At 37.0% G+C, this 22,139-nt stretch overlaps 1 protein-coding gene across 1 annotated transcript in view; it reads left to right on the top strand.

The window, feature by feature from the left end:
• Positions 1-5,366: 5,366 nt before the first annotated feature.
• The window catches only part of LOC102810786 (chromosome unknown open reading frame, human CXorf57), a 49,824-nt gene continuing 33,051 nt past the window's right edge, over positions 5,367-22,139 (top strand). Inside the window, exons 1-6 of the mRNA XM_006871071.1 lie at positions 5,367-6,009; positions 11,643-11,785; positions 14,329-14,521; positions 16,798-16,906; positions 17,197-17,288; positions 17,394-17,516. Of these exons, the coding sequence (XP_006871133.1) occupies positions 5,367-6,009; positions 11,643-11,785; positions 14,329-14,521; positions 16,798-16,906; positions 17,197-17,288; positions 17,394-17,516 (1,303 nt within the window). The remainder of the gene's footprint in view (positions 6,010-11,642; positions 11,786-14,328; positions 14,522-16,797; positions 16,907-17,196; positions 17,289-17,393; positions 17,517-22,139) is intronic.

Below are 22,139 nucleotides of genomic sequence, written 5' to 3'. Positions count from 1 at the left end.
CAAGATGGATCAGCCAGGTGGCATCATTGATGCTGTCAAGAGTGGCAGCGGTAGTGAGGTTGGCCCAGGATCAGACATTGTTTCGTTCTGCTGTACATGGGGTCACTATGAGTCGGTTCCGACTCGATGGCACCTGACAACAACAAAGGATCATTTATATTTCTGGTTCTTCTTAGATAAATAATAGATTGTTAATATTGAATGAACCCTGCAGTAAATCCAATAATCATACGTTCATTTGTTCATTCCTTAATTCATTCAACAATTACTATTGAGGACCTACTAATAAAAACTTGCTAGGACTATTATGCTTTTCTGGTCTCAAAAGTTTTCCACCCCTCACAGGGTGCAGTCTTACTACTTTTCTATTGCTCGTTTTACTGGAAAATATGTGAGGTTTTTGTTCTCTGACAGGTTTCCACCTTACACAGGTTCAATCTTTTGAAGGTTTGATTGTGTAAGCAGATCCTGATTCCAGCACTGAACATCAATACTGAACATACCAAAAGGGCTGCACACAGATAACTTATTTATTTTATGGTTTGTGAATATGTATTTTGGTGTATTGTATTTGTTTAGGGAGAGACACTTTTGTGTACTGCCTTTGGTAAAAAAAAAAAAATAGTAAGCATTTTATGTTTCATATATTTAAATTATTTATTGGTTGTATTGTATGCATAACAGTATTGAAGGAACTGTAGTAAACAACAACAAAAAAATCCGTTTCTGCAGTCAAAAGCTTTAAAGTTTAATTAGTTTAGTTTATTTCCCAACCAGGGGCTATTTTGGCCCTAGAGTACATTTGGAAATGTCTGGAAACATTTTGGGTTGGCACAACCAAGGTGGGGAATGGTACTGGCATATAGTGGTAGATGCTGGGAATATTAACAGAAGAGCTCACAACAAATAATTTTTTGACCCCAAGTGTCAAGAATCCTGAGGCTGAGAAACCCTGAGTTAGAGTGATGGCCATTCAGTTGATTCCAACTCATAGTGATCCTTAGGACAGAGTAGAACTACCCCATAGCGTTTCCAAGGCCATAAACCTTTACAGAAGCAGCCTGCCACATCTTTCTTCTCTGGAGAGTGCTGATGGGTTAGAACAGCCAAACTTTTGGTTAGCAGTGGAGTGCTTAACCACTGTGCCATTACGTTTCCTAAAGAGATAGGATACACAAAGTGCTTTTTTATGCTGTTGTTTGTGTTTTTTTGTTTTTTGTTTTTTTTTTTTTACAAGGTATTGTTAATTGCCATCAAACAGCTTCCGACTAAAGCGACCCTTTAGGGAGTTCTGGTGTGGCATTATAGAATAAACACTAGACTATCAACTGCAAGATCGATGGTTCAAACCCCCTGCTTCTTGGAAACCCTATACAGGGTTGATATGAGTTGGAACTGATTTGAGAGCACTTAGCAACAACAGTAAGGTAATAAATGGAGTCCTGCTGTTGATAAGCACTGGAGTGCTAACCACAAGATTGACAGTTCAAACCCACCAACCACTCCTCAGAAACCCTATGCAGGGTTGCTAGGAGTCAGAACTGACTCGACAGCACTTAACAGCAACAAGAGCAAAGCTAATACATGTTAAATGGTTGGTATAACCAGTGATATAGAGTGGAGAATGATCATTCTAGACTGAAGTGATATGGGAGTCTTCAAGAAGAAAGTGCATTTCAAACTGAGGTTTCATACCCCTTTTTGTTCAAAACAGAGGAAAACCTATGGCTCCTTCTCTGACCTCATTGCCTAGCACTCTCCCTTCTGTCCCTCCACTTGAGCCAACATGCCTTTGCATTTCCTTGAAAATGCCATGCATGCTTCTGTCTCATGGAATCTGCCCTTGCTGTTGCCTCTGAATCAAACATCCATCCTCCAGGCACACACATATCCTATTCCCTCACTTCCTGCAGGGAGCCATAGGTTTTCTGAGGAGCAGCTGGTGAGCTTGAACAGTTGACCTTGCAGTTCAAACCGACCTTGCTGTCCAAAGCATTAACCCACAGCACCACACCAGGACTCCTTATAAAATATATAATCCTGATAAATAGTAGATAATGATAAAATAGAAAGCAAAGGGTCATCTATATAATCAAAATCAAAATAAGCTTATATTCATGTTCAAAAACAGGCAATTTAGACATTGGCTATCAAAAATGGGTGTCTATAAAGTCACAAAACAGCTGGCTTACAAGCTTTCGTGATTGTGCTTAGTCTCAGAACAAGTGGGGTAAATTATAAGCCCCAATGAATAGATTTTCTTTTGTCCAGATGGGTCTGGTGAAAGGGGAGGATGGGGATATGAGTTTATGATTCAATCATGAGTAATTGTTATCATGACTAATGGTGATTTTCAAAACTGTAAATGTAGAAGAGGTGTAGCTTAAAGGGGGGGGGCGGTTAATCTTTAATTTCAGGGACAGAGGACCCTAGGACCATCAAGAGGGAGGAGCATGAGTTGAGCTTGGGGGATCCTAACCAGAAAAATGGAGACAGCAGAGAGTGTGTCATTGGCATAGGCGATAACACAGAGTATAGATAGAGTAACTGAGGACAAAAGGCCCACGGAATGACAAAGGCAGTGTGCCTGAGGGCAGGAGGCTGGCTTACAAAATGTGCCTTTTGGATATGTAAACAAGTATATTTTTTCTATTTGGCATGGCAGTGAAACAAAATATGATTTGTTGGCTGTAAAACTGATGATCTGCCCTACAAACTTTCACTCAATTCACAATAAAAGTTTTTTTTTAAATGTGTTATTAGACCAATTACTACATTTTTATATTTGTAGATACACATCTAGGTACAATTCATTAATGTTTAATTCTTTATTCTGACTATTCTTTATTCTGACTATTCTTATCAGGTTTTATTTCAGTTTACATTCATTCTCTTTATAAGGAGCTCTGATGATGCCATGGTTGGCACTCACCAGACGCTCTGCAGGAGAAAGATGTGATAGTCTGCTTCAGTAAAGATTTCAACCTTAGAAATTCTATATCCCAGCTGTATATTAAGCATTTGCAAGACGTTTTACCCAACACTGGCTCTTTACCAAGCCAATTCTACAATTATCTTTTTTCATTTGCACTTCACTGATTTACCCACTTAGAGAACCACTACAGGCGATTATGCTAATACCAACAGTAATAGCAGCTAATATTTACTGAGGAGTTTTTGTGTTAGGGACTGTCCTGAAGGCTATGCATACATTATCAGATTTAGTTCATACTACAGCAAACCCATCAGGCAAATCTGCTGTAAATGACTTTAAAAGTGTTAAAGAGCAAAGATCTCACTTTGAGGACTAAGATGCACCTGGCCCAAACCATGGTATTTTCAATCATCTTATATGCATGTGCTAGGTGGACAATGAATAAGGAAAACCTCAGAAGAATTGATGCATTTGAATTATGGTGTTGGCGAAGAATATTTAAGTCCCATGGACTGCCAAAAGAACAAACAAATCTGTCTTGGAAGCACAGCCAGAATAATCCTTAAAAGCAAGGATGGCCAGACTTCTCATCTACTTTGGACATGTTATCAGGAGGGACCAGTCTATGGAATTAAAAAACCATGTTTGGTAGAGAGTCAGCAAAAAAGCAGAAGACTTTCAATGAAATGTATTAACATGTTGTTGTTGTTATGTGCCGTGGAGTCATAGTGGCTGCAAAAATACATAACAAGGATTGTGAGGCTGTCACAGGACCCGGCAGTGCACACAGAGTCACTGAGTTGAAACAGACTGAATAGCACCTAACAACAGCAGGAGACCCGAGCTCTCACATGACTGTAATATATATATACATATACAAACACGGAGTCCTGGTGGGGCGCTGTGCGTTTATGTGCTGGACTGCAAGGTCAGCGGTTCAACCTCACCAGCCGCTTCTCAGAAACCGTAGGCAGGGTCGCTATGGGTCGTAACCGACTCGATGGCACTTAATAACAACACCACACATATTTGTGTGTCTTCGAGTCGGTTCTGACTCATAGAGACCCTGTATAGGATTTCTGAGGAGCGGCTGGTGAGTTTGAACCGCCAACCTTTATACAAGGTCGCTGTGGGTCGGAACTGACTCGGCAGCACTTAACAACAAAAATACACGTATTTGTTGTTGTTAAGTGTCTTTGAATGGGTTCCCACTCATAGCGACCCTGCACAGGGTTTCTGAGGTTGTTAATCTTTACAGGAGCAGAAAGCCTCATCTTTCTCCTGCCAAGTAGCTGGTATTTTCGAACTGCTCACCTTGCTCTCTCCCCAACCCCGCTGTTATATATATATATATAACAGGGAGAGAACGCCGCCTAGTGGACTCGAGCCACCATCTGTATAGTTCGCTGTCCACTACTTATCCTCCTATATGTTTTAATCCTGCTTATTTTTGAACTTTATTTTGGTTACGCAAAACACGGATCCTGATTCACACAAATAAATAGTTGTAAACAATGTTGTTGTTGTTAAGTGCCGTGGAGTTGGTTCCGACCCATAGCGACCCTGTATAGGGTTTCCAACGAGCAGCTGGTGAGCTTGAACCACCGACCTTGCAGTTCAAAAGATTTTGCAGTCTGACTCATTGGCCCACAGCGCTGCACCAGAAGTCCGGAGTTGTAAATAATAGCAGTCTTTTAAAGCTTGTAATTTTAGTGTCCTCTTTACTTCTCAAAATTATTTATTTTATCGCTATTAAAAATATACATAGCAAGACATGCACCAATTCAACAACTTTTACATGTACAATTCAGGGACACTGGTTACATTCTTCAAGTTGTGAAACCAATCTCACTCTAAGTTTATCTCCTTCAAGTAGGTGTGTCAAGCTGCTCCGATTTAGGTAGTTCTTTGGAGCTGTAGGATAAGGAGTCAACAGTTCAAACCCACCATCCACTCTTTGGAAACCCTATACAGGGTCGCTATGAGTCGGAACCCTGTGGACGCACTTAACACCCCGCTTGCAGCTGTTTTCTGTTTACTATTGCCCCTGAGCTGTCCACATTCTAGGGAGAACGAAATTATTCTAACCCCCTCCCTCCTGCTATGCTTTGGGAACCATGGCGACCACTGCCTGTCCTTATCCCTCCCATCGCGCCCCTCTCTCAGGCCCGTAATCTGACGTGGACACTGTCAGGGGATCTGCTAGTGACTGCCTAGTAACAGAGCTTCGAGGTCTGAGGCGAGAAAGCAAGGGGCGGGGCTAAAACGCTGGCGCGCGCACGTCTCCCTTATTCATATAAGGGGCGGGGCCTCGCCGGTCAGTCAGATCTAAGGAGAGCTAGTCACCGAAGAGCGCGGTTTCTTTTGCCTCTAGCTTGAGGGCCCGGCAAACTAGTTTCTGAGAGGGAAGAAGCTACACTATTTCTACAAAATGTCTAGTGAATCGGGCCAGCCTGAAGCTGGCCCCTCACAGACTAGCCAAGACGAGCGAAGACAGGAGAAAGATCGGGCTGGGGTCCCGGGAGGGGTGATCCGAAGGACCATTGTCCAAAGGCCCAGGTCCTGGATCCAAAATGTTCTTGAGCAAGTAATTGACACACCTCGAAAGTGGGTCAACCTCTCCAATGTGGTACCTGTCGTTGTGCTGGCCGTCCAAAGGTACCTGCTAGAGGATGAGCCACGCGCCCTGGTGTCAAAACGTCCCCTTTATTGCTATGATGTGACGATTTCAGACGGGGTGTACCAAGAGAAGTGCTACCTGGCCCCCAGCCTGAATTTTCTCGTCTACAAAAATATTCTTAAAGTTGGGAAAAAAGTGAGAATTTCCAGAGTCTCGTGTCTTTACAATGAGAAAAGGATAGGTCAAGCGATCCTATGCATAGATAGGGTCCACTGTGGGGAAATTTCGGACGCGGTCTCTTTAGAAATTCCCTTCAGAAATCGCGCTCAGGAGCAGAAACCTGAGAGACCTTTAATGGGCGGGAAGAGTCACTATCTGGCTTTGTGGAATAACGAAGATCCATATGGTGATATCTGGTTAACCAACAAACAAGCTGTGGAATACAATTTAAGCTGTAAGTAATTTGAGGAAACAGCAGAGAGTTTTTAAGAAGAAGAAAAAAAAGTTTTCTGGAGCTCATGTTAAAGGAAAATGAGGCGCTTTTGTTTTCTCAGTAACCAGCTAGGAATGATGAGGTGGTTAAATGCTGTCTAGTCGGTTCTGGCTCATCGCAAGCCTGTGTAGGGTTTCTGAGGAGCGATTGGTGGTGAAGTTAGTACTCCTCACGTCTGACTGCCATGACCCTAAACTTAGTTTCCATCTGTGGAAGCAGTATAGTTTGTATTGGTTTGACAAGTGTATAATTTGAATTGGGGCGTGGGGGGGTGGGGGTGGAGAAAGAAAAGTGTAAGCAAATGCTTTGCAGCATTGTGCGTTTTAACCTTCATTCCAAAAGGATATTTCGTGATTTATGACTTGGTAATTTACCATAGCAGAAACACCACATTGCTGTCTTTGTGGCTATCAATACTTGAACATGGGGTTTTGTGAAAAGACTTGGAATGGTCAGTGCTGATCTGAGAGGTTCAATTTCTGTGCGTATGAAGTAGGAAATTAGCCTGAAAATGCCAGCTTGTCATCAGCCTCGGGTCCAAAAACTATCTTTTTTTCTCCCCGATAAGAGATGGAATTAAGGAGAATCGTAGTACTGTACGCGTGTACATCTAGGCAACAAGAAAAAAAGAGAAAGGAGGGAAAGACAGTAGTAGGAAAAGAAAGATGATCATTTTCTACATTTACTGTTTCTCAGCCGTTTTGAAAGTTGCAGTCACAATGTTAAGTCACAGATCATCTTACTATGATGTGCAACAGCAGCAAACTTGAAAGTGGAAAGATAACTGGGTCAAAATATATGCAATTATACTTAGATCAACTTTAAAAAATAATTGAAATGACTGTGTCTGAGAAGCATGATGATCATTTCAGGTATGAAATAATGAAAACGCTTTTTTTTTTTTTTTCTCATTTATAGAATGAAAGCAATAGAGTATTTATACTCTGTGTAATTCATTTTTATTTTTAGAATTGAATATTATTTTTGGCTGTTGTAGAGCAGCCCGGACTCATGGTGAACCCATGTGTTACAGAGTGGGCTTTTCTTGGCTGTAATATTTATAAAAACAGTTTGCCAGGCCTTTATTCAAAGGAGCCACTGAGTGGGTTTGAGCAGCCAACCTTTAGGTTCGCAGCCTATCACAAACCGCTTTTGCCACTTAGGCTCCTGAGAATTGAATATAAAAAATGAAAAAATAAACTCCAGAAGAATTGTTGTTGTTAAGTGCCATCTAGTCGGGTTTTCGAGGAGCGACTGGTGAGCTTGAACCCCCGACTTTGTGGTTCAATCTCCTCAGAAACCCTATACAGGGTCTCTATGGGTCGGAACCGACTCGATGGCAATTAACAACAATTAGGAGGATAATAACATGTAAAAGTATATTTGGTTTTTGTTCTAATTATGAAAATAATATATATTCATTTATTGAAACCATGTTTTTATTACAAAAGGTAGTATGTCCATGTGCTATAAAAAATCCAAGCTGTATATTTTAAAGTATATTGTATAAAAAATATAAGACCCAAGGATAGTAAATGTTAATGGTAGAAATCTATAAAATTATTTCAGTTTTGTTTTATGTTTGAAACTTTTAATAATAAAATCTTGGGATGGGGTAAAAGATTTTTTTCACTTCTCTCTGTACCTCCAACTTTCCTCTCAAAATTGCAAAGTGTCATCAGTTTGGTATATCTTTGAAGAAAAAAGAGTGAATTAAATGGTATTGTGGGATTTGCTATTTCCATTTAATATATCTCACACATATTTCATGTATGTCTGCACATGCAATATTCCATAATGTATATTTACCAAAATTTATGTAATCGTTCCCTTATGAATTGGTCATTGAAAATTTTAGGCAATCGTTCGTTTTTCACTGTTAAGTACATCATTAGGATATATGCATTTTTGTTCACTATGTTCAAGTATTTCCATTGAATGAATGGATTTCCAGAAATGAAATTGCTGGGTTAAAGGGTATTTGAATTTTTAAAAATTTTAATGGTTACTAACAAGTTATATTCTAAAAAGATTGTATTAATTTACAATCCCACTAATTTATACGTGAGTGCCCATTTCTATTCTTACTAAGTCTGAATGTTATTAGCCTGTTGAATTTATGCTAATCTCAACAGTAAAAATAGCGCTTTACGGTTTAGTTTGCATTTCTCTCTGGTTACTGGTTAGCATTCTTTAATATGTTTATTGGCCAATTGCTTATATTTTTTGAATTGCTTTCTTATGTTTTAGACCATTTAAAAATTCTGTCGTTTGGTGTTTCTAATTATTTTGTAATGCTTCTTTGCTACTGGTTATTAGATTTTTATTTGCTAAATGAGGGTAAAGGAGACCTAGTGCCTCTGTGGGCTAATCTGTGGGCAGATAAAAGCATGGCCAATAGTTGAAACCCTCCAGCCACTCTAAGAGTGCTCTAGTCAACTTTTACAATCTCAGAAACCCTAAGGAGCAGTTTTACTGAGTCGGAATTCACTCGATGGCAGAGGATTATATGAGGGTAAATAAAGTATTGCTACAAAATAAAAAAATATGAAAAAAAAACCTTTATTAAACAAAAATATCAGAATGTAAATCTGTCGTTCGTTGACAATCCTCCATCTAGGTCTATACACTTCACAAGTCAGTATTGTCATCTCTCTAATCATTCCCCAAATAATTTTGTGTATAGATTTACATCACATCAAGACACGTTGATGGTATCCAAAACAGTTTTAAGATTCTCCAGGGACTCAATTCATGTCCCTTTTAATTTTCGTTGAGTTTGGGGAACAAAAGGAACTTTGGGTAACAAAAGGGCAAGATCAGGGCTGTATGGTGGATGGGGTGAGGTTTCCTAACGGAATTCTCATAGGACAATCCTTGATACCCTCAAAGAATGAGCAGGTGCATTGTTACGATGGGAAAAAAAGTTCAATGCAACTTTGCTGACCTTTTTCTCACAAGTGCAGTTTTTCATTTTCTTAAAACTTTTTTTCCTAATAAGCCTGATCATCCTGTTTCCTTCAAGAAAAGCTATTAAGATATAACTTTTGGGATCCCCAAAAAGTCACCATACCTTCTGATCTGACCTCTTTGCCTTGAATGCAACTGGCCCAGCAGATCTCAGAAGCCTTTGTTTTGATTGGACTTTCTTTTTTTTTAAGGCACTTGTCTATAGTCATTGTAAAGACATCTTTAAGCACATTTTAAATAAATATTCCATGCATGTATAAACTGGAAACCTAGCAGCAATACTTTTTGATTTGCCTTTGTATGGTGCTAATTGGTTTCTCATATTCTGCTGCTTTCCTCTTAATTTTGTTTATGATGTTTTTGTACTTCTATGATTTAATAGTTGTGTAGTCCTATCTGTCAATCTTATGGATTCTAGTTTGGTAGCCTTGCCCACTGTATCTAAAGATTATGAAAACAATGTTACTTATTTTCTTCTACCTTTTAAAATTGTTTCTATTTACCTCTTTAGTCCACATGGCCTTTATTTTGTGCTGGCTGCAATAAGAAATCTAACTTTAGCTTTTTCATAGAGTTCTATACCCAACCCTCAAATCTGATAGATTTGAAATTGATTCATTTCTCTTCATATCTACTGCTACCACCCATGATTTGTCTGACTCTATTCAAAAGAAAATCAATTATTTTAAATTTAAGGATTACATTACAAATCCTAGATTTGTAATGATTGCGAGACTATAGCGGGAAAATCACACAAAGCATATTAATAATACTGAAGGCAATGTGGGTATGTTAAGTGCTACCAAGTCAATTCTGACTCATAGTGACCCTGTATAGGGTTTTTGAGAAACTGGTGGGTTTGAACCACTGACCTTTTGGTTAGCAGTTTAGTGTTTACCCTACATCACCACAATATAAAATACCACTTAAAATCTTATTAAAAATAAATTATAGTAAAATGTGCCAAAGTCGGAGCCTATGTAAAATGGAAACCTGTCAGAGACAAAAAATTGAAAGATTTCCCACTGTTACAGAGCAATAGAAAAGTATAAGACTGTACTCTATAAAGGCAGAAAACTTGCAAGACCTGAAAAAATAAGGCAGATGTGTAAGTTACAGCTCTCACAGATTGGCTATGTACGTATTATCTTAATGCTGACATGTTCACTATATAATACTTTTATAAATAGAAATGGAAATGGAGGATGCCTAAGAAATAAATATTGAAACTAATACAAATTTAGGTCTTAAGAGTTGGAGCTATGGGCTATGAGAGAACAGAAAGTGGAGAGAATTGTAAATACAGAACCTCTTAACCTAAGGAAGAATAAAATTTGAAGTACAAATTAATCCTTTAAAAATGATGAATAACTATTAAGCTGTGTTTGTGTTTGTCAGCAAGCTCAAAGATTAAAATATTTCAAAGTGAATGATATGGTGTATTAGAAGGTAAGTGTATGTGCAATAAGTGTATGTACAAAATACACTTAAATATTGAAATGTATGTGTGCATTTTGTACATACAATAAGTGTATGTACAAAAATAAAGTGGGATACAGTATAAGATAAAAGGTCAGTTTTCAAAAACGTGGTGAGGAAAAACATCATTGAGAAAGCAGAACCTGAAAAAGGAGAAAAAGTACTTCTCTCTGATGTCTAAGGGTAAGACAGCCCACACCAAAGCAAGTGCAAAAGCCCTCATTCAGGAGCATTGTTGTTGTTGTTGTTAAGTGCCATCGAGTCGGGTCCGACCCATAGCGACCCTGTGCAGGGTTTCCGAGGGTGTAAATCTTTACGGGAGTAGAAAGCCTCATCTTTCTCCCGCGGAGCGGCTGGTAGTTTCGAACCGCTGACCTTAAGGTTCGCAGCCCGAATTTATATATATGAAACTAATGTGAGAAAAAGAAATATATCATAAAACAATTCTATAAATTGGATAGATAATTGCTTGTTGTTATTGTTGTTGTTGTTAGGTGCCATCGAGTCAGTTCTGACTCATAGTGACTGTCCCTTTATAGGGAGGACTTGCAAGGTTGTAAATCTTTTCATGAGCAAAAAGTCTCATTTTCTTCTGTGGGGTGGCTGGTGGGCTCAAATCGACAACTTTTGCTTATCCTATAGAGCCACCCTGCAACACTTGTTAAGTGCCTTTCAGTCGGTTCCTACTCATAGTGTCCTTGTATAGGGTTTCCAAGGAGCAGCTGTTGGGTTTGAACCACCGACCTTACTGTTAACAGTTCAGTGCTTATCCTACAGCACTGTACCAGCACTCCCTGCTGCACTTAGTAGGAAAAAAATAATTCTGTGACATTGTTTTGTGTTTGCTTGTTTCCTATAAAATAGCTTAAAGGTAGGTTTAGATCCAACTCTTCCTGGAAATGATTACACAACTTGACAAGATCGAGGACATTCTAGAAGGTAAAATATATGCAAAACTCCAGAGATGTTATTATTAAGTTTGATATGGGAGAAGTATTTAGACTGGCTTTTCAGGAAAATATCAGTTGCTTTGGGTATAATCTGGTTATTCTAAGTTTTAACCATTAAAATAAATCTTTGAAGTTACCATGATGTGTTAACTAGGACTTTTTACATTTTTCTTTTCTTTTTTTCCCATATTCTAGCTACCAAGATAATTTCTCTTTCTCACCTTGAAATGACCTGGTCTAATAGAAAGAATTTTCCTGCATTGCTTGTAAGAATCTTGTATAAATCGAAACTTCGATACTACGGGAAACCTGATAAAAAGATAGCTGAGCCATACCAGGTACAAATAATGATAAGATATTTAATGTTAATTTAAAGTATATAGATTATAATTTACAGACCTGACTCTATATTGGGATAATTTTGTTTTAAACTAGTATTTTTATAAGTTAACTAAATAGAAAAATGCACACAAACCTACATTTCAAGTTATTTATTTTTTTCCTATGTAATTCCTTGTGTTGATGCCCTTTAGTTCTCTGGTCCAGCTTATCTCCTCCATTCCTATCTCTGTATTTTCAACCTTTCCTTCTCTATTAGTGTTCTCCACAGCAACATATCAGTATAACCATATTCCTTGGAGGGCAGGATGGCCAGACCTTGTCTCTCATACTTGAGACATATTGTCAGGAGGGACCCGTCGCTAGAGAAGGATATCATGTTTGGTAGGGTCAGAGAAAAAGAGGAAGACCCCCAGCGAGATGGATAGGCAAGGTGGCAGCATCAGTGGGCTCAAGTGTGGCAACAATAGTGAGGTTGGCCCAGGATCAGGCAGTGTTTCATTCTGCTGTGCATAAGGTCACTATGAGTCGGTACCAACTCAGTGACACCTAACAACAACAGTCTCCCATTTAAAAAAAAAAAAAAAAGTATCCCTCTTACCTCATAACTTTCTCCCTTTCCTCAGGCCAAGCCCCTTGAAGAAGTAGTCTACACAAGATATTTTCATTCTCTTGCCTTACATTTCTTTCTCAGCAAAAATTAGTTTGGCTTATTTCTCCCATTCAATCTTCATTGCTATTGTTGTGTGCCATTGAGTCGTTTCCAGCACATAGCAAACCTGTATAGGATTTCCAGTCCATTGCTTATCCTACAGCACCACATTATTACTGTTGGTGGCGTTGTTAAGTGCCGACGAGTTGGTTCCAACTCACAGCGACCCTGTATAGGATGTCCAAGGAGCAGCTGGTGAGTTTGAATCACTGACCTTGTGGTTCAAACCTACCTTGCAGTCCAGTGCTTTATCCCACAGCACCACACCAGGACTCCACATCATTACTGTTGTTGTTGTTGTTGTTAATTGCCTTTGAGTCAGTTCTGGCTCATATTGACCCTGTATAGGGCTTCCGAGGAGCGGCTGATAGGTTTGAACTGCTGACCTTGCAGCTCAAACTGACCTTGCAGTCCAGCACATTATCCTGCAATGCCACATCAGGACTTCCAAATCATTACTGTTTGTTGTTGTTATGTGCTGTGGAGTCAGTTATGACTCATAGCGACCCTCTACAAGGTTTCCGAGGCTGTAAATCTTTATGGGAGCAGAAAGCCTCATCTTTCTCCCACAGATCAGCTGGTAGTTTCGAACTGCTAACCGTGAGATTAGCAGCCCGATTCGTAACCACTGCGTTACCAGAACTCCTTATTACAAGTGACCTTCTAATTGTCATTTCTGACACTCTTCTATTATCTTGACTCTGTGACATATGGGCTGATGAGAACTTCTTTCATAATAAATTTGTGACCTTGTTAACATTTTACTGCATTTTTCCATGTTACTCATAATTTCTCCCCAGTCTATCCCCTCCTGAACTCTCTCTCCTTGCCCAAAAACAGCCAACTTTCCTATTCCTATAAGTAAAAAAAAAAAAAAAAATGTTTTCTACCTTTCGTGCCTTTGCTCATGATGTTCTTTCTGTCTTAGTTATCTGGTGCTGCTATAACAGAAATACCACATGTGGATTACTTTCACAAACAGAAATATTTTTCTCATATTTTAAGAGGCTAACAAACTTAATTCAGGGCACCAGCTGTAGGGGAGGGCTATTTATCTGTTTGCTTTGTGGGGAAATCCTTATCTCAGAGTTCAAGGCTGAACTTCTTAGGTTCAGCCTTCCTATTGTTGTGTGCCATTGAGTCTTGGAGATCTCTATGTGACCTCTGTGCTTTTCTCCAGTTATGCTTGCTTCCTTCTGTGCCCAATCTGCTCTTTTTAGATCTCAAAGTAATAGGGTTTAAAATATAACCTGTACTGATATGACCTAATTAACAGAATAAAGACAATTCTGTTCCCAAGTGGAATTATATTCACAAGTATAAAAATAAGGATTCCAACACATGTTTTTGAGGGGAGGAGGAGGGAAGAGAGACCACAATTCAATCCATAGATATATCTATCTAAAGTTCTTTAATATAAGTATAGGGCTCCCAAGCACTTCAGAACATCAAGAAAGAAGTCAAGATCTACACTTAGAATCTCTAAAATGTGATTTAGTCTAATTCAGTTGACAAATATATTACGTGGTTACTCTACTCAAGGCAATGTGCAGAGTATTATAGGAGAATCAAAGGTAAGTAAAATTGATCTGTGTTCTTAGAGTTTACAGTCATACATTAATTAATAGTAGTTTCAGGACTTTTAAAGTTCTCTTCTTTAGATCACCAATACTTGGCAGAGTTGACAACTGAATCTCTGCTAATGAAGAACTAAAATTTAGAAGTTATTTTATATCAGTCTAAATTATTACAGATAATCTGCAAGTATTATAATCATCTGTGTAGATCAAAGGCACAAAGATGTATGCTATATTACTCTCTTTTTTCTAGACCTTTTTGGAAGTTGCTGACAATTCAGGCATGGTTTCAGTGGTTATGTGGAATGCTCTGTGTCCTGAGTGGTATAAATGTTTGCAGGTTGGTTTCGTTCTTCTGCTTCAACAGTACAACGTTAAAAAGAGTTATCCATCCAGGACGCAGCCTCTCCCTGTGGATCCACAGATGAAACTAATTTCTACAATGGGTTAAGTAGTCAATGAATTTGTTTTATGGCTATTTTAGTTGTATAAATTTGCAAAGAACATTATCAATTAGAGGCCCGTGAAAATTACTTAAGCTGTTAAAATTTGAGCAAACTTTAAATTCCTTTTTCCATAAAATTTGCCTTTTTCTTAAAGTCACATAACTTAATAAGTACATTTATTTATGATTGCATTTATTTAAAAAATCATATGAGATATTTATTGTTGTTTAACAAATGAGCTCTGCTTGGGATATATTTTTGGTTTTGGTCACATAGTTAGTAATGAAAGTATTTTGCTGTTAGTATTAGGTGCTATTTTTAAAAGACTTGCTTATTTTTATTTGAAATAATTTGAAACTTACATAAAAGTATGGTACAAAAAAGTTATATATGTCCTTCACCCAGGTTCAAGAATCCTTAACATTGATTTTTGCTTTATCTTTATCATTCTCTCTGTCTCAGTCTCTCTCTGCTTCTCTCTAAATATATACAGACACACTTACACATATTTGTTGTTGCTAAGTGCTGTCAAATCAGTTCTGAGGCATAGTGACCCTGCATAGGGTTGCTAAGGAGCAGCTGCTGGATTTGAACTGCCAAACTTGTGATTAGCAGTCCACTGCTTATCCTACAGTGCCACACCAGGTGCATATTTTCCTCTGAATACCCAAATATTTCAATAATATTTCAGTGTGTATTTCCTAAGGACAAGAACATTCTATTGTGTAACCACAGTATATTTATAAAAATCAGGAAATTTATCATTGATACAATACCTATAGTTAATCTTAAGATCTTGTCAATTGTTACAATTTTGAAAGGGCTTCTCTTAATTAGTATTGAAATTAAAGTTTTGATATCTTGGCACCCCAATATTTTGGGAACATTGGAATTGATACATTCATTAAGTGATTGCTTTAAGGTATGATTGTGATTTGCGTGTGTATATTTTTATTCTCTAGTATTGTTGGTTATGTCATTCAACAGGTTTCTATTGTTTGGACCAATAATACTTTATTTCTGAACCTGTGTTTCTATGTATTCTAAATCCCCTAGCTAATCCATTAAGATTAATTACTTAGAGACTTTTCAAATAAATACAGCAGTTGTTCATTGTTTTCAGAAATATATGTTTATTTAAGAAAATCTTATATAACCCTTTCTTAAAATCCTGAGCATTCTATAGACATACTGATAGTTGAAGAAGTTATTTTACCTTGATAGTTTTGTACAATTAGTTCATTATCTCACTAATTTTTACAATAAGAAGATGAGAAATTAATAAAGTTATGACTTACTTGAGAAAATACAGTAAAAGTTGTCAAGAGGAAGATAATTCACAACATTAAATTATAAATTATAAATACTCTCCTACAACCAAGCATATCTAGGTGAAAAAATGCATTATACAAAGCTGTGGTTTTTATGATAGTGTGGCAATGGTACAGGCATAGGCAAACTGACTAGTGAGTCACAATATGGAGTTCAGAAAGAGCCCTAGTTGTACTCTAAGTGCAGTCCTGGTGTGGCGCCGTATGTGGCTTCCATGAAGCAAACACACTCCCTTTAGGAAAAGGGAAAAATTCACAAGTAGGACACAAGAAATATGAACGATTAGAAAAAAAGATTAATAAACCTAAGTACATTAAAACTAAGAACTTTTTCTATTAAAAGAACCACAAAGTGAATGAAAAAACATGTCACAAACTGCGGAAGGTGTTTGCAACTACAGGTATGTATCATTTAATGTCCATGATTGTAATTGTTAAGTGCCATCAAGTCAATTCCAACCCATAGCGGCCCTGTAAAGGATTTCCAAGAAGCAGCTGGTGAGCTTGAATCACCGACCTTCCAGTTCAAATGATTTTGCAGCCTGACGCATTAGCTGCACACCAGGACTTCAATGTCCATGATACATTCTGTGAAATAGGGTTGAGTGAAAAAAAGTCGTCCTAGAAAACTGTATGTGGTATGCTCTCATTCATATGAAGTATAAATGTAAGCCAAAATGAAATGGTGTTTGTTGGTGCAAAAAGATGTAAGTGATAAAACTATGTTTTGGTCTTTTCTTTAGTTCAGGAAATGATAAACCACAGAACTCAAGGTATTTGGTGTGGAGATAAGTAAATGTGATAATGAACATAGAAAAAAGTCTAGTTCTTGGGTTTCATGGTAGCTTCATAAGTGTTCAGTATATTATTTTGCTGTGTAATTTATAAATATATTCCTTTTAAATATGTTAAATATTATATTAGAATAATATGTTTATTTTTCAGAAATCTGCCTGAACCGTCAAGATCCTCCAACTAATATAAGTATTATTCCAGAAAAGCAGGTGAAACCAGAATGGAGATTGCCAAAATTAAGTAACCGATTTGTCACAAGGTAAAACAGTTTATTGTAAAATGTCTTAAATATCAGTTTTTAGCATTATTGTTGTTATGTGCAATCACGGCAGTTCTGACTCATAGTGACACTATATAGGGGTTCCAAGGAGTGGCTGGTGCAACCTTTTGGTTAGCAGTCCAGTGCTTATGTTATGCATTATAATTTACTAAAATTCTACCCAAATTTATGCTGCAGTGGTTAAATAGATATTTTCATAATCATAATTGTAGAATACTATTCCACTGTTTAAAGATAAAATAACTATTTAAACGTTTCACTTTTTTTAGATCAGAACTGGATGACTTGCCAGAAAATCATCTCTGTGATGTTATTGGGATTTTAGTTTTTGTAGGAAGAGTCCAACGGTTAAAAAAGAAAGGTAAATCTTTTCAATTTAAAAGTCAAAAAATATATTTCAGTGAATATTTTTGTGTTTATATGTGTATAATTTACCTTCATTTATTTTAATATTTCATCCATATAGAAAATCGTGATGATTTTTGGACATATCGTTGGGTCCACATTGCTGATGGGACTTCAGAACAACCATTTATTGTGGAATTGTTTTCTACGTCTCAGCCAGAAATCTTTGAAAATATTTACCCAAGTACTCAGTTCTTATATTTTTATCATTTGATTTTGGAAGGGGAGGGGGGCATTAAACTTTAAGAAAAATGGTACATTGACCTAACAGAGGTAGCATGATAGTGAATTAGAAAATTCAAGCATTCTGACAGCATGTTTACATCTTTTCTGCATTAATATCATATGTGATGTTACATATATTAGTCACCTACTTTGGAGAAGATTATACTGGCTGTCTATTCAGAATTAATTTGAAGTTGAAACTAGTTTTTCAGAAACATGTACTCTTATCAATTATCACTGTTAGCATTTGAAACATGAAAGCTTAAGATCCAGTAAAACTAAAACTTACTCAATTCCCTTTATATCCATTTGGAACTTATTAGACTGCATTAAAGACATTGAAAGTTTCACTGAAGTGGAATTAATTGGTAGAAGATTGGCATGCTGTATAATTAAATGCTGATAATAATAAGTATGATTTCATTTGAGTACTATATTAATATCTGATTGATGTGCTATACAAACTGTCAGCTTTCACTTACTTTGGCATTAACTTTTTGCTCCATATTAAGATTCAAAGGTAATTTTTCCACTGATTTTCTTTATTTGAGACCATTTTAGGTACATCCTGTTACGTATTTCATATATCAAGTTAGTCTTTAACTCTTTTATGATAAGAAATATATATACACATACACACATAAATATATTTCTATATTTGTTAAGTGCCATCTGTGGCACTGTAGGATGAGCACTGGACTACAAGGTCAGTTTGAACTGCAAGATCGGTGGTTCAAGCTCATCAGCCACTCCTCAGAAACCTCATACTGGGTCACTATGAGTTGGAACCAACTTGATGACACTTAGCAAACTACATAGCCATTTGACCCTATATAGTCATTTGAAAATATTTCCTTTATTTCACTGGTACAGAATAAAGAACTAGTAAATACGAAATTTAGGGCATGAATTTCTACTTATCTTGCTGTAAAGAACTTTTGATTTTTAAATGAGAATTTACTATTATGCATTATTATAAGTATATTTTAAATATAATGGTAGCCAGGCACCATCTAGTTCTTCTGACCTCCAGTTAGTGGAGGCTGTGGTTCATGTGGTCCATTTATCCTTTGAACTAATTACTTCCTTGAGTCTTTGGTTTTCTTCACTCTTCTTTGCTCTGGATGAGGAGAGACCAATAATTACATTTTAGATGGCTGCTCACAAGCATTTTAGACTTCAGTTATTACTCATAAACAGAATGTAGAACCTTGTGTTTGTGGACTCTTATGTCAGTTGACCTTGTTGTCCCTTGAGATTGTAGTCCTAAATCCCCAAGCCCAGTGAGTCATGCCCTCAAAATGTTTGATCAGCACTGGACTGCGAACCACAAGGTTGACAGTTCAAAACCACCACCAGCTGCTCCTCAGAAACCCTAAACAGGGTTGCTATGAGTTGGAACTGACTTGATGGCACTAACAACAACAAGTTTTCAGAACTTTGCCCCCTGTATACGTAATGGTTATGAATTGAGCTGTGAACCACAAGGTCAGCAGTTCGAAACTACCAGCTGCTCTGCGGGAGAAAGATGAGGCTTTCTGCTCCCGTAAAGATTTACAGCCTCGGAAACCCTGTACAGGGTCACTATGGGTCGGAACCGACTCGACAGCACTTAACAACAACAACAACATGCTCTACAATATCCTTGGACATATTTACTGCACACATAAATGCATGTGTAAAAGTGCCTTCTTCCAAGCCTCTATATACTCATGAGTGAATTACAATTCTTTCCACATCTATTCAGCACGTATGCCAACTTATTATATCTACTAGTGGTGGTGGCGGTTATGTGCCATAGAGTCGGTTCCGACTCATAGTGACTCTGTATAGGGTTTCTGACGCTGTAAATATTTACGGAAGCTAAAAGCCTCATCTTTCTCCCATGAAACGACTGGTAGTTTCGAACTGCTGACCATGAAGTTAGGAGCCTTACGCTACCAGAGCTCCTTATATCTATTAGATGTTGCTTGTTATTACTATCATTTCAGAATTGTGCACGCAGTATTATTTATCTTTGCTGTCATTTATTCTTGTGCACTTCACAGTGTTTTTCTTTGCCATTGGTCATGCTGTGCTGCCTTCCACCTTAGTGTATATTCCCTTTTCCTTTACCCCCATTAATACATGTGTACTCTCTAGTTACTAATTTACTCTTCCTTACTCTCCCATCCTTGATAACTATCAAAGAATGTTTCTTTCTGTGTATATATTTGTTGTTTTGACTTTTTATAATAGTGATTTCATAAATATTTGTCCTTTTGTGACTGACTTACTTTACTTAGAATATTCATGGATTCTTCATTATTATTTATTGTTGTGTAGTATTTCATTGTGTAAGTACTGCAGTTTATTTATCCATTCTTCTGATGATGGGCACTTAGGTTGCTTCTATTTTTTTGCTACTCTTAATGTACGTGGGTTTGCATAAATTTATTCATGTCATGGCTCTTATTACTCTAGGACATATTCATAGTAGTGGGATTGCTGGATCATATAGTGTGCATGCCTGTCATTGTATCAATAAAGGGCTGTTTAGACTACCATAACTGTTTAGGTAGATTTTGAGATCTAGGAGTATGCAGCCTTCTATTTTGTTCTTCTTTAGCAGTGCTTTGACTTTCTGAGATCTCTTTCCAGTACATATAAAGTTGATGATTAACTTATCCATTGTCACTGATTGTATCAATACAAGGCAGTTTAGACTACCATAGCTGTATAGGGTAGATTTTGAGATCAGGGAGTGTGTAGAGATGTGTTTTAACATATTCTGTTTGGAATAAACCTATGCATGTCTGAAATGGAACCCTCAGTAGCAATACTTTCTGATTTACACTCATATTCCCTTAATTATGTTGAAGAATTTTCTTTCTATTCTTATTTTGGGGAGAATTTTTTAAATTACAAATGAATATTAGAGTTGCTCAAATGCATTTCTGCATAGATTGAAATAATCATGTGGTTCTTTTCTTTTTTTATTTATGTGCTGGATTGCATTTCTTCTCTAATGCCGACTTAATCTTACATACCTGGTATGGATCCAACTTGGCCATGATATATTATTTTTTTGATATGTTGTTGGATTATATTGGTTAGAATTTTGTTGAGTTTTTTTTTTTTTTTAATGAGGGATACTGTTGTATAATTTTCTTTTGTAGCATTGTCCTTGCCAAGCTTTAATATCAGAGTTATGCTTGCTTCATAGAATGAATTTGGAAATATTCTGTCTTCTTCTATGCTCTGGTGTATGGTGTCTTCTCTGTAAGGTGTCATATCTTCTCTGACAGTATGGTAGAATTATATGGTAAAGCCATTTGTGTCAAGACTTTTTTGGTTGGATGTTTTAAACAACTTGTTGAACTTCGTTTGTTATGGATCTGTTCAAATTTTTTACTTCAATCTGTGTTAGTTTAAGTAGCTAGTGTGTTTCTAGAAATTTACACATTTCTTCTAGGTTTCAAATTTGTTCATGTACAGTTTTTCTTAGTATTCTGTTACAATTTTTATTTCAGTTGGTTCTGTTGTGACATGGTGTATTTTAAATTTTTATTTGTGTTATTTGCATCTTCTCCTTCTTTTCCTTTGTTAGACTTGCCAGTAGTCTGTTTGTTATTTCATTAATCCTTCCAAAGAACTAACTTCTAGTTTTGTTGATTTTTAATTATCTATTGTTATTGTTGTTGTTAGGTGCCTTCGAATAGATTCTGACCCATAGCAACGTTATATACAACAGAATGAAACACTGCCTAGTCTTGCATCATCCTCACAATTGCTGCCATGCTTGTGCCCATTGCTGCTGCCAGTGTGTCAATCCATTTCATTGGGGGTCTCCCTCTTTTTCTCTGACCCTCCACTTTACCAAGTATGATGTCATTCTGCAGGGATTGGTCCCTCCTGATAATACGTTTGAAGTATGACAGACAAAATCTGGCCATCTTGACTTCTAAGGAGCATTCTGGTTGTACTTCTTTCAACACAGATTTTCTTTTCCATTTGCAGTCCATGGTTCCTTTAATATACTTCTCCAACACCATAACTCATATGCATCAATTCTTCTATGGTGTTCCTTACTCATTATCCAACTTTCACAGGCATATGAGGCTATTAAAAATATCATGGCTTGGGTCAGGCACACTTTAGTCCTCAAACTGCTGACATCTGTGCTCTTGAACAATTTAAAGAGATCTGTGCAGCAGATTTTCCCTAATGCAATACATCATTTGATTTTTTGACTGCTGCTTCCGTGAGTGTTGATGGTGGATACAAGCAAAATGAAGTCTTTAACAATTTCAATCTTTACCCCATTTATCATGATGTTATTTACTGCTTCAGTGGTGAGGTGTTTTTTTTTTTTTTTTTTTTTTTTTTAAACAATCAATAGCTTTTATAAATAGTTGAAGACTGAAGACATTAGATCATTTCTAAGGATTTTGTTTTTTAATTATAAAGTTAGTTATCAAGATGAGAAGAAAATAAACAGGTGGTATAATCCCTGCCAATGTGGTTTAAAGTTTAATTAAGATAAACACACAGGAGACATAAGATACTTGATTGTTGTTGTTGGTAAGTGCCATTGAGCTGA

The sequence above is a fragment of the Chrysochloris asiatica genome, unplaced genomic scaffold, assembly GCF_000296735.1.
Source record: "Chrysochloris asiatica unplaced genomic scaffold, ChrAsi1.0 scaffold00159, whole genome shotgun sequence".
Lineage (NCBI taxonomy): Eukaryota > Metazoa > Chordata > Mammalia > Afrosoricida > Chrysochloridae > Chrysochloris > Chrysochloris asiatica.
The sequence above is the reverse complement of the archived record's forward strand: the minus strand, read 5'-3'. Positions and strand labels throughout refer to the sequence as shown.